The 13,827-nt window shown below is 42.6% G+C and overlaps 1 protein-coding gene across 2 annotated transcripts in view; it reads right to left on the bottom strand.

Annotated features, from left to right (window-relative positions):
- glis1b (GLIS family zinc finger 1b) overlaps positions 1-13,827 on the bottom strand; it is an 84,249-nt gene that overhangs the window by 49,836 nt on the left and 20,586 nt on the right. For both annotated transcript variants that reach the window (XM_058073780.2, XM_058073779.2), the window contains exons 3-4: positions 2,233-2,428; positions 12-1,458 (exon numbers count right to left, since the gene is read on the bottom strand). In XM_058073780.2, the coding sequence (XP_057929763.2) occupies positions 12-1,458; positions 2,233-2,428 (1,643 nt within the window). The remainder of the gene's footprint in view (positions 1-11; positions 1,459-2,232; positions 2,429-13,827) is intronic.

Consider the following 13,827-nt stretch of genomic DNA (forward strand, 5'->3'; position numbering starts at 1 on the left):
TGTTGACTCACCATACACTTGTTAGGTTTCTCTCCAGAGTGAACCCTCATGTGTATCAGCAGCTTGTAGCGGGCGTTGAAAGGCTTGTAGCGACGAATGCAGCCGGCCCAAAAACAGGTGAAGTCCTCACCTTTGCGCTGATCAATGTGGACCTTCTCAATGTGCCTCACAAGCTCCTCCTGCTGTTCGTAGGCAGCACTGCAGTCAATCCAGCGACAAGACTGCTTATCGGCCTGTGTCACCCCAACTTCCTCGCTCTCGGGAGGGCCAACCGTGGCAGTTTTGAGTCCGATGGAGGAGCCAGTCGCTGACTGATGGTTATTGCCAGAACTGGCCCCCACGTATTGGTGGATATGATAAGGCGGGGGCATGGCAGCACGGAGATGCTGATGGAGGTGGCGAAGATGCCCATTGCGCCCGCTTAAGTGATGATGGTGATAGCGGTGCTGCAAGAGTTCGTCTTCACTTGGAGAGAAGTCATCTAAGGGCTCTTGTTTGAGGGCCGTCCCCGATCTTTGGCTCCTGTCCAATACAGCCCCATTTTCTGCCCCCGTCTGTAACGTCCCTGACATTAGCACCCCACTCATGAGTAACCCCAATCCATCCGAGCCTCCTGCATTCCCCAGGGAGGGACCTCCTGGTCCTGGCCCCTGCTGCATGGAGCCCTGCTCCTCACACGGCCCCCGGCCTTGCTCCACTGACGAAACCGATGAGGAAGATGAGGAGGAGGAGGAGGAGGAGGAAAGGGACAGCAGGCAGGTGGCAGGTGAAGATAGCTGACAGCTCTCCTGCAGCGAGGCCCGCTGGGGGCTGTCGTGTAGGTGGGGTTTGTGGGGGGCTTCTCGAGAGCAGGGTATAGAAGATGGGGACGCAGACGAAGAGGAGGAGGAAGAGGAGGTGAAGCCGCCGCCGCCGCTAGTGTGGCTTGGTGAGAGGTTGGCGCGGAACCCGTTGACACAAGCAACCATGGACATCTGCGAGGACGAGCAGATGATGGCGGTGATGTTTATCTCCTCAGAGGCAGTTCGAGTAGCTGATGGAGAATCTGCGAGCGCAATGCCACCGGTTTCAGCGGTAGACTGAGAAACGAGCGAAAGGCGACGTCTTTTCAGACTGCTTGTGCTCAGCAGTCGCGCTGACTGACGGGAGCTTGCTGGGGACAAAGCCAACGGGGAGGAGCCATCTTCATTATTAAACGGTTGCGACCCCTCCACACTCACGTTGTCGCTGCTGTTGCTAACATGTGTGACCATCTCGTCCCTCGGCCCTCGCAAAGGTATGCCAGGCCTTGAGTTCTGAAACCCAGCGCTGTGGACCCCGAGTGCCATGCTGGAAATGGCGTAACCCATGGCATTCTCTTCTTTGATGGTATATGGTTGAGCACTCGGAGCCCTGTTGGCACCGCCACAGCCCAGGCCAGGTGAGGCCCCGGGTAGGGTCCTCTGAAAAGTGGATGATCTGCAGGAGTAAAAAAAAAACCACAAAGAAAGGAACATGAGCACCATCAGCTTAGCGAGTGTTGACAGACAGGCTGGTTCATCCTCCCAATCTGCTATCATGCACTGAAATCATGGCCAACATTTAGTGACAAGATGATGGTAGAATCCAAATATTTTTATGGATAAATGAAACCCAATATTACAGTAATGAGAGGACATGAATGGGCAGTTTTTTTAAACTAAGAATAGAAAGCGGAGGGGGATCCGACTGATTCCGAGAGGCCACTGGCTAGTGTGTCTTTCTGACAGGCTTTGATGTCACAATAAGCCCAACCCAACATGGTGGATAAATAGGGAGTCACCTGTTTTTGGTGGCGTAATTGCAGCCTCAGAAGGGTCGCCATTTACAATGCTGTGCTTTATGGTGGGAATCTTTGCCTTGCTGAATAGGAGACCCCGGTCAGATTTCTCTGTGCATGGCTGTGATCCCCGACATAATAATTCCTGTCAGTTGGCTCATTATGGATTTTGTGCAGAGGCCCTGAGTGATGTGAGAAGATCTCTCTTTTTTTCCAGCCTGTCTGATGATGAAGGAATTGTCTTGTCCCTTCCTCCCCCAACCCAAGAATGGAAAGCAGCAAGAAACCGCTCTCGGTCGTAGTCAAAACATTGAGTGACAATTTTTTTGAAAAGCGAGCCCTGTAACTCCATCAGACAATTATAATTTCAGACTTCAGCATTAAAAAGGTACTGCAAATGTATGTAGAAAAATGAGAAAACATTTCCACTTTACCTGGCATCCTGGTGCGGGCTGTCCTGCAGAAGAAGATCAGGCGATGGACTGTCGCAGTGGAGGCTCTGTGGGTAAAGACCCCCAGGGTGACCCCCCAAGGGCAGTGGCAAACTCTGCCCACATGGCATCATGGGGCCTTGGGCGTCCCCCAGCTCAGTGCTGTCTCCATTCTTTTCTAGGCAGTAGGCACCGTTACCTGGAAGAAGAACAGCACAAGCACTCAAATGACTACACAACAATAGAAATGATGTGTTGTCATCTTTATATCTATATCAAGTCTCTTCCCAGAATACTTTTGACCATATAATACATATATATAGCTTTTATTCCCTATACAGAAGGAATGTATTTTTTTACATTTTATATATATTTTGGTACATGTGTGTGGTCATTATTAAGACTAAAATATAGTATCATATAAGTTATTTTAAGGCAGGCATGCAGAGCTTTTATTAGGACCACACTCAGATATTTATGTATTTCCAAATGTATTTTGTATTGAATATAAATTGATGGTTGCTAAAAAGGCAACAACTGAATAAATATTGGGTCCTATTTGGCCAAATACAACTGGTGACAGGGAGAGTAATGTTGAGTGTAACCCAAGAGGAGTTGTGCCCCTCACATTAATGTGTCCAGAAATTCAGCCAAGCGCAATGCAATAACTCTTTTTGTATAAATAATACTATTACTTGATCCTCTATGTACTTGTAAGGTAAATCATTAGGTTTTGTCCAATTCGATGGATGTTTGAGCACTGAATGACTGATGGAGGGATTTTCCAAAACCCTCAAATCATTAATAACAGGTTTATATTTGAATCACATCTGCAAATAATCAGTTGGTGTGGGAGACACATGGGACATTGTTTGTTACTGAGTGAATCTTCACTTTTTCCCCACATTTAGATGCTCATTTACTGAGATTTATCATTATATCAAGCCTGAGGATTTGAGCAGGAACACCACCCTAATGGATGCATGCAAACCGCCATAAAATTGGTAATGAGAGCAATAGTGGAGTGAACACACAGGGATGGATCAACATAGAATATGAGGAAATATTTACAGAAGGTAAGCCAATATTCCCATGCTACCACTTGGAACGACGGCCGCCACGTGGCCCCTGTTGCAGCTTTCCTAACTCACTTTCGCAACTACATTTTCTTCTCAAGATGTCATTGTCAATGGCGCCACACACTAAGACCTAAGTTGTAATAAGTCACTCAAACATGCTTAAAAACAAGAATGGGTGGAAAGGGTGGATGTGGAAGGGTACAGCCCACAAGTATGGTACAGATGACAAAAATGTAAAACAACAAAAGAACAATAATTCATCACAGTCATCATAACGGTTTTGTTTTGGAGATGCTCAAGAAGATATTAAGGAGCATGACACTGATCAAATTCAACAGATCTGAAAAGAGGAACTTATTGTACCTCTTCCCCAATGTCTCAAAAAGTTTGTTCCATAAAGATTTATACATTATTCATTCATTTTCTACTGCTTATCCTCGTGGGCGTGCTGGAGCCTATCCCAGCTCTTTTTGGGCGAGAGGCGGGGTACACCCTGGACTGGTCGCCAGCCAATCACAGGGCACATTTTGACAAACAACCATTCACACTCACATTCATACCTATGGACAATTTGGAGTCGCCAATTAACCTAGCATGTTTTTGGACCCGGAGTAGTAGTACCCGGAGAAAACCCACACATGCACGGAGAGAACATGCAAACTCCACACAGAGGTGGACAAGCTGAGAATCGAACCCAAGTCTTCCAGATCTCCTGACCCCAAATGGGATCATCTTTCTCTGAATGTTCTGAGCGCCACAAGTTTCAACTCCAGTGTCGTAATGTGCAGGTAAGCCTCTGTCAAATCGAGTGCTGTGGGGTTGACTCTACGGAGAACAGGGAGAACATACAAACTCCACACAGAGATGCCCGAGGGTAGAATTGAACCCTGGTCTCCTAGCTGTGAGGTCTGCGCGCTAACCACTCGACCGCCGTGCCGCCCATTGATCAATCAGTAAATCAATAAATTCCACAAACAATCCTAGTGTGGACTTTTACCTAAATCTGCAGTGCAGTGCTTTATGCTACTGTCTAAGCAACACCTACCCACATGTTTGTGCATGTAATCATGCTAACTAACAAACTAATAAACAGGAAAATATAACCTCTCTGGTAATGGCAATAACAAACTGAAAGGAAAATGTTTATAGTTTTTTGCGTTGACGAAAGAGCAGCAAAAAACAAGTTGAACTTTGTAAGAGGCCCACATTACAGCCAGTAACAAAAACATGCCTCAATATAATACAAGCCTCTGGCGGAGGATGAACAGTGCTGGTGACGCAGGTCACGGCGTCAACACAAAGGAGTACAGAAAAAGGCAAAAGCAAGAAACACAAACAGTCCAAAAATCACCAAGGGGATTTGAAGGAGCAACCATGGTTTCACTCAAAGCTCTTAACAGGAAGGCACGGTGTTCTTACAGCATCGCTTTGCTTATTAAAGGGACCAAAACCTTCCCAGTGCACTTGTTCTATCTGCTGTCATTGCAATTATAACAATAATAAACACATACACAAACAATGGTATTTCTAGGAAGTGAAATGTTTCAGAAAAAACAAAGACATAATTTTGATGTATTCCTTTGACAAGTAGTAGCATCATGTTGTAAAAGCTCATGATGAAGCTTCTGATACCCCTGCTGTGCAAAGTAAGAGCGTCTGTGATTTAGAGCCTTTTAGCAGTAAAAAAAAATTGGTCCAGCTCCGCTCGGAGGGGGTGCTCCTCCAACATATGGTGACTTGGATGGGACCCAGGAGTAAATCCAGTTTAGACTGAATGAGCCGTGGTAATTGAGCGTTCTATATTTCAATGAGTGTTGCTGTGTTCTTATTTCAGTCCAAGGAGGCTGGAGCCAAACGGAGCATCGAGGGACGGTGGCGTGAAGTAGCAGTGGCGAGGAAAGGTGTGTGGCCTTGTTTCCCTCCCTTCGTAGCTTATCATACTTGGAGGGTTTGTGTGGAAGAAAAAGCAGAATCTTTCATGGCTACAATACAAGCTTATGCTGGATTTACACCGTAGGTTTGAATACACAATTGTGATTTAGTGCCTATATGTGATTTAATTAGAATTTTTTTAGGTACTTTCAAATGATACACACAATGATTCACACCCACTCTAGGGGAGTTCTATCACACAGTCCAATGCAGTGATCCAAACCTCAATTATTATTTCTGTCTTATTTTGAGTCATTTAGTTTATTTCTATTGTGCAAAGTAGCAGTTATCAACAATAACTGGTGGGAGTAACAAAAATGTTGCATGCACATGTTAAAACATGAGCGATCCCCAGCAATAGCATGTTGAATGCACATACTAATGCATGGGTCAGCAACCCGCGGCTAGACAGCTGCATGCAACTCTTCAGTACATTTGTCATGGCTCCCTTCACAATGCTCAAATATTTTTTTGAACACTTGAATGGGGAAATTGCACATCTTTGTAATGGCAACCATCAATAACCACACCCCCCAAAAAGAAAACATTTTAAATTCTGCACAGACAGGTGCCTTTGTCTTCTCTGGCTTACATATATGCTTTATATGTGGTGATAAACAACACAAAATGCTGAAAGACATTTTCAACACAAGCACAAACAAAGTTGTTGTTTATTTCGCAGTGTGAATGGTTGTTTGTCTATATGTGCCCTGTGATTGGCTGGCGACCAGTCCAGGGTGTACCCCGCCTCTCGCCCGAAGACAGCTGGGATAGGCTCCAGCACCCCCTCGACCCTTGTGAGGAAAAAAGCGGTAGAAAATGAATGAATGAATATCCTCCTTCTGCTCAAGCTGGACACTCATAGTCACCCATAAATATGGCACAGCGGTGGTGTAGCAAGTGAATATTGCAAACAAAAAAGTGAGGTGCATTCACGGTGCATTTGTATATATTTTTTTATACATAGACCAGGCCTGGCCGATATGGACCAAAAACTCATTCCCCGTATATTTAGGTTGATTGATTGACTCATTCATTCATTCATTCATTTTCTACCGCTTATCCTGTTGCCTGAGCCTATCACAACTGTCTCCGGGCCAGATCACAGGGCACATATAGACAAACAACCATCCACACTCACATTCATACCTATGGACAATTTGGAGTTCCCAATTAACCTAGCATGTTTTTGGAATGTGGGAGGAAACCGGAGTACCAGTACAATAAAGTGACCATTCTTTTCTAAATAAATACAGAAGAAGTCAAATAGAATCTTTTTTATAACAAATCTTTAGCAAATCCTCAGCCAATAACAAAAGAACAAAATATGTACTTTAACCTAAACAGTAGTATTTTTAGAAGACATAAACATGTCATTATATTGTGGCAGGAATACCAACGTGTCAACTTCACACCAGTTGAGAATAACTACACTAAATTACACCTTTAGGCAGTTTGGATACAATTTGCTTGTGGATATTTAAATGTCAATGCACACAAGAAAAATCAGTCCACATTTTGTTGCGAGGAAACATAAAATGTCCAATTTAAAGAAGCATCAATGTTAAAGGTAAATTTAAACGTGAGAGAGGACCACAGAAGAAGCATGGTGCTCTTACGCACTCTGAGAAAATTAACAACAACACTACAAGAGTGTGAGATCAAGGATGCAAATTGCAGACAGAGACTGGAGAAAGACAGAAGCAGGACAGTGTCAAGAGACACCTGGTGCAAATTCAGCACACAGACGATGTACAGATGTGCTGGCTCATCTTCCCAGCAGTCACTGATGTCAGCATTACCAACTAAGCCCCCAAGTACCCAAAAAGAAAAGTCCTCTATTGTTTTCAACCGCTTACTCTGTCCCGTCCCCAGAGACACAAAGAATGGAGGCAAGAAGCTGTCTAATAATACTACAGTGGCATGTTCCTTTTCGTAAATGTCATCACATGTATAATTAGACTTCACTGCAAAACTGTTCTCATGACAATTACTGGAAGTAGCATTTGCGCAAAGATGAATGCAATGTAAAAGTAGTAACTGGCTGGTGAGGCTCTGAATCTTTTTTTAGTCCTGAAATAAGAATGAGTCTAAGTTTAAACAAGTTGTTGTTATCACACTATATTTAAGTAAAATGTTCTTATTACAAGGCAATAATTATAACAAATAAGATTCTTATAACCACCCTCTGCCATCTCTGTGTGGAGTTTGCATGTTCTCCCCGTGCATGCGTGGGTTTTCTCCGGGTACTCCGGTTTCCTCCCACATTCCAAAAACATGCTAGGTTAATTGGCGACTCCAAATTGTCCATAGGTATGAATGTGAGTGTGAATGGTTGTTTGTCTATATGTGCCCTGTGTTTGGCTGGCGACCAGTCCAGGGTGTACCCCGCCTCTCGCCTAAAGCCTGCTGGGATAGGCTCCAGCACCAATTTTTTGAGTGTCCAAATAACCGAGTGGTTCCCAAATAGTGGGGCAAGCACCCCTGGTGGGGGCCCAGTGAAACAAGGGTCTTAATCTGGCCCACTGGGCGTTTGCTAATTCCATTTTTTAAAGCTTTAACATGGAAGCTATGTCCGGGAAATTGACTTGCAGCGCTACACCCGTACAGTTTTGCTGCAAGGCATGCTGGGTAGCATGTGGCACTCTCTCTTCCAACATTTTGCCGTATTTGTTTTTGCTTAATGGCAAAATATGTCAAAGAGGTCATCTGGGAGTGCCGTTAGCATTCTCCTGATGTTCAGTGTTCCATAACTGAAATTGTTGTTGCCACTGGACTACCCAGCATGCCTTGCAGGCACTTGTAAATCGCAGTTTAAGTTACATGTTATGTTTACCGCTTAGTTGTTGTTTATCACCTTAAAAAAATAAATGACAAATAATGCTCAGCATACTATGCACATGTCTCCAATCTAACAGAAAGCCCACAGGGGGGGAAAAAAACCACGGCTGATTCGCAATCATGACACAATGACCGCTGCAGCATTGCAAAGATCAAACATCACACAATGGAACATGGATGGTGCTGTCTCCCTCAACTTTCTGCGGTGTCATTATTTCTGCACAGGCAACAGCAGTCCTCCATCAGATCAACACCAGGTCTGGACACACTTATTGCACGTAATTGTTGGTAATCTGCGGCAATTCTTTTAAAAAAAAAATTTAGCAACACTTCATTTTCTATCATTCCTACCTGTCCCTTTTAAGTCACCTAAGCGCTGTGTTAAGTGCTGGAGTGAGAGCGCTTAAAGTAGTGGAGACTTTTGAGAGGTACTGTCGAAATGAAAAGCAGATGTGCTGATGGATAGGTGGTTTTCGGGGTGGAAAGGGGAGCCATCAGAAGTGTGCTGTACTTAAAGAAGAAGGAGGCCACTTTTTTTTTTTTGACGTGGGGAGAGAAAGGGATCTCATGAGTTTGATGCAAACATCTGTACCTGAAGTGCAACAAGCTGCCAAAACCACAAGACAAATGCTTCTGGAAATCCAGCATGACACCTCAAACATTCACACTTTGGCTACATAAATCACAACACTCAGCACGTAAACGGTTAATAAGCTGTTCTATGAATCTGGTTGACAAAATGTGTCCCCATAATACACAACAGGTGGTGCTTTAAGTAACATGTTAATATTCACATGTACTTCTTTGTGTATGTAACCACTGATTTAAAAAAATAAAACAAAAATGAAGTAAAAGTACTCATTTAATAGAGCGGGAACAGGAAGGTGTTTGCAGAGCTGCATCAACACCTAGTGGTGTTTTCTTGGCATTGCTAGAATTAAAGGACTGGTATGGGGCCTCCAGCTACCAATAGGCCGCCATTATTTATACATACTGTTAGCATTAAATCCCACTTTTTCCTGATTTAAGTTTGCCGACATAACTCACGCACATGCACATCCATCAATCCATTCATTTTCTACCGTTTATCCTCACAAGGAACGCGGGCATGCTGGAGCCTATCCCAGCTGTATTCGGGCAAGAGGCGGGGTGCACCCTGGACTGGTCGACAAACATGCACAGTTATGTCTTATGTTTGTTGTCAGCTAATGATAGCAATGTTAGCTAACAATGTTAACTATCATTGACCCCATTGCCTGTCACAACGGCAACATGACTGAAAATTGTTGATGGCCTCTGTGAGACAGCTTTTGTGTGTGAATCAAGGGGAGGCATAATGAAAAATTAAAAAAAGATAACCTAAAACAAATAATATTTGTCCATAGAACTGTATTATAATGTATTTTCTGTATGACTCAAATTGTTTTAATTTTTTTCATGGTAAAAATCACTGATCATACAGTAAGAAACCTAAGATGAGGCTTCTTCTTCTCGGCTTAGTGCGACTTAGGGCTGCCTACCGTCTGAGTGTACTTAGTAAGTGCACTGAATTGGATCATAGCACTTGCCAGTTTATGTTCTTGTTCCTATTCTGTTCCTGTCAATAATATAACATTGCGGAAAGATTTATTATACACCATGATTTTCTACAATCAGACAACATAATACAATGAAATAATAATTTAACATTTAACATGGGGTTCATAAATGTGGGTTCCCTGGTGAGACGGTCTGATAAGCATTTTTATGTTAGCACAATCATTTACTTGACATTTAAATAACTGTATTGTTCAAATGCTACTGAGCAGCTCTTTCCTTTTTTTTACAATAGGTTTCATTTTTGGTTCTATGGTAATCATCACACATATCTTTTGTGCCATTTTGTTACCCTCGTGCCACAAAAATAGCCAAATAAATAGCAAAACTCAGTCGTGGTGTTCTTGCAGGTTTTCTTTGACTTTTGAGCCATATTTTATAGAAAATATTGCGTTTTGTTCAACTTCTTTACTTTATTCCTGTTCGCCCCAAAGGCCTCACATGGACTGCTTCTCTTGCTCGCCTTCTTGTGTTTCCTCCAGAGGACACAAGTGTGCGACAGCATCAGAGAAGGTCGCCCCCTTGTCCATCTTGTCCGGGACAGATGTTGCGTATTAAGAATCCAAAGCCCTTCCCGGCCTCTCCGAATTTCATAACTGGTGTCTGTATTTGTGTCTGCGGCAAAGACCCGGAACTTATTTGTTTGCTTTGTAATGGATGTAAGATTGAAAAACCTGGGGGCACAAGTAAATGAAAAATAACAATGTGGAAAGAGAAAAACTCCTCTTAAAGCAGGTGCTTGAAGAACTCGATTAAATTACTTACTATACGAGCACAGAAATGTTGGGAGTATTTTGCAGCAGGATTACTCTGGACCGGCAGACATGAGAACTTTCATGGGGATAAAATCAATTTGTTCTGGCTGATTTTAGCTGCTCTCAACCAAGCGTCTTAAGTTGCTCTGTTTTTCTCATGGTCAACTTGACCAAACAATAACCTCAGATTTACAGCAGATAAAACTCTCTAAACCGAGCATCTGCAGGTATCAATGATGTGTAGATGCAGTGCCAATAGATTTTACTTAAACACTGGGATCATTTGTTAAAAATCTTACTTGATATAATAATATATACAAAGGAAAGTGCTCCAATGTGGATTTATGTGCTTGCTCATTGTTTGCAAAAACAAAGACTTGGTAACTCTCGGGTAGACTTGAGCCCACCCCCTCGACCCAGAGACCCATGACTTTACCACAGGACTGGCAGAAATGCTGCCGTCTGCCTGCCAAAGCATCAACGTTCCGTGACTGGAATTACACACTGGTCAAGCATCAGCTCCTTCCTGCACAACTTCCTGTCACCCATCACTTGTCTTTTGCTCCCTCAGTCATTAACATAATTAGTACTTAAAACTTGTACATGTCACCACCTGGTGGTAGCAGCTTGTCACTGAAAGGGACATCTAAAGACACACAGGGAGCTCCATCTACTCAACGCTGTATATAATATAGAGTAGTCAGTATATAGTTTGTACAACAGTGAAGATTTATTGTCCTCTGACTATGAGACCACACACAGCCATTATTGTCCAAATGGCTGGCGACACAAGTGAGTCCCACCGCGTTTAATGTCAAAATTGTGAGCACAATTGTTATCTAACACTGCCTTAATCCTCTTGGGCATGGAATTTACTAGAACTGCACAGGTTGTTACTAGAATCCTCATCCACTCCTTCATGATGACATCACTGGTGGATGATACATATTGCTCTCTTCCTCCTTCTTTCAGCTTGAGGATTCCCAACAGATGCTCAACTGCGTTTAGATTTGGAGGAGACATACTTGACCAAACCTTCAGCATCCTCATCGATGCACTTGTTATCTTATAGTGGGAAAGTGTGGTCTAGTTAGGTCTAGTGTCTGCTTCAGAATAGCACCGTACCACATGAAAGATACAAACAAAATGCAAAGCTGACATCGCCAAGAAGACACGCAACTTAAGGAAGCAGGGAAAATTCAAGGCACTTGTAGTCAAAGACAACTGGACAAATGTAATTTGCGAGGAAAACCAGCAAACCAAAGTTTTTGTCACCATTCTGACAATTAGTATCATAACAGTATCTTGCACAGAAACCCAAAAAACTGCCAAGACCAAGGCGGTCTGGTTCCACTCGACTTGGACCGGTTGACCAAACCAGACTTAGGCATGGGATCAGGAGGTTGTTCAAAGTCAGACAAAAGGTAGAGCCCGATCAATATGGGATTTTGGGGGCTGAAAAAAATCGTTATCCGATATATTGGTCAATATGTTGACCAATAACCAATCAACCAGTATATGAAATAAAAGAATTGATATACACAGGATGTATACTGTTTGTGGATAAATTCTTATTTATAAATTCTTGTGATTTAATTTTAGGTGTTGCCACAACTTTCTAGTGTAGTGTAGTGTAAGTTGCATCTAGTGCAGTAGATGTTGGATCTAACGCCTAACGCCTGTTGATTTGGTAATTAGCCCAGAATTGGATACTAAAGTTGACCCTTTTAGAATAATAAGTGACTGCATTGGGCTGAAAGTCATAATACATACTGTGGGCTAATGTGAGGTGTTTTTAAGCTTATACATTATGTGTTTATAAAAGGCTTATTAGTCCAATTAGTTAGTTATTATTTACTACTATTGAAAAGTTCAAGATTTGCATACAGCTCAAAGACAAATGCTGAAGGGAACATTAAAAATGGAAGACATTTGAAGCTGCTTGGCTTCCCAAAAGAATTTGCGACTACAGCTGTGTTGTAAAGAAGCAATCATCACAGATATCACAGGAACAAGACTGTCAGGCATTTGGAATTTATAGTATAACAAGAGCACCAGGATGTACTTCATTAAAAGTGCCGTAATAGAATCATAATTATCATCGTTGCCATCATTAAAAAGGTTATCTTCACAGCAGGTCATGTTCCTAAATCACAGTTTTTATGCTGGATGCCATTCATTATATAGGATTACTCAGCAATGTGGAACCTCTAAAGTCAGATTTAATGGAAATTATGTGGAAAAATACCACCTCTAAAGTGGCACAAAATGTCTGGTTTTTAAACATGTGCATGACTTCAGCATCAAAGGCTTTGTTTTGTTTTCTGTCGATTTTGGTGGCACTTTGACAAAAAAACGGCGTTGTTTTGAGCAGAAGAGCATGGGAAGAATATAGAATATTTACAGGAAGTTATGTCATGTAAGAGGACTCACATTCATTAAATAAGCTCTTCTTCAACTTTTCAGACACATATTGTTGTCCCCTGCTACATCGAGTCATCCATTCATTTTCTACCGCTTATACTCAATAGGGGGTATGCTGGAGCCTATCCCAGCTGTATTCGGGCAAGAAGCAGGGTCCACGCTGGACTGGTCGCCAGCCAATCACAGGGCACATATAGACAAACAACCGTTCACACTCACATTCATACCTACGGACAATTTGGAGTCGCCAACTAACCTAGCATGTTTTTGGAATGTGGGAGGAAACCGGAAAACTCACGCACACACGGGGAGAACATGCAAACTCCACACAGAGATGCCCAAGCGGAGAATCAAACCCAAGTCTTCTCAATCTCCTGACTGTGTGGCCAACATGCTAACCACTCGCTCACTGTACCAGCCTTGCTCTATTGCAGTTTTTCCAAAAATGTATTAATCGTTGTTTGGCTGACTACAGTTTATAATGAGTCAAAAAATGTTAGATAGGTAATATGCAGTATTCTGGTCACTAAGTGTCAGTAATGTAAAACACACATTAACTTACATTACATTACCTTAACACTGCATGGAGTCAGCCATGACATGTTCAACATGATAGAATGAAAAATGTTTTCCTCCCATTCTGTGTGGAAGTGGTACATTTCTGGGTTCTTTGTCCTTCTTCCTTAGTCATTGCATGAAACAATTTCTTAAGTGTAGAACAAATAAATTAGAGGCTAACTAGTTAGCTCATTAGCTCATTATGCTACAGGTGGCGGCTGTCCCTGAAGTTGTCATGTAGCCTGTGCAATGTGGTGTCAACAAAGAATAATAGGCGTGTAAAGGTGACTATAGGGGTGTTAGTTCATGTCTACAGGGCTCTAATGATGGTATAACCAGTATTTTGAAAGTCACGGACAGGTTTTCTATGCTCTAACTACAGAAATATTCTGTTTTTTAATATTGAATCCTAT

This window comes from Doryrhamphus excisus, linkage group LG4, assembly GCF_037039965.1.
Source record: "Doryrhamphus excisus strain RoL-2023G ecotype Guam linkage group LG4, RoL_Dexc_Guam_v1.1, whole genome shotgun sequence".
Taxonomy (NCBI): Eukaryota; Metazoa; Chordata; class Actinopteri; order Syngnathiformes; family Syngnathidae; genus Doryrhamphus; species Doryrhamphus excisus.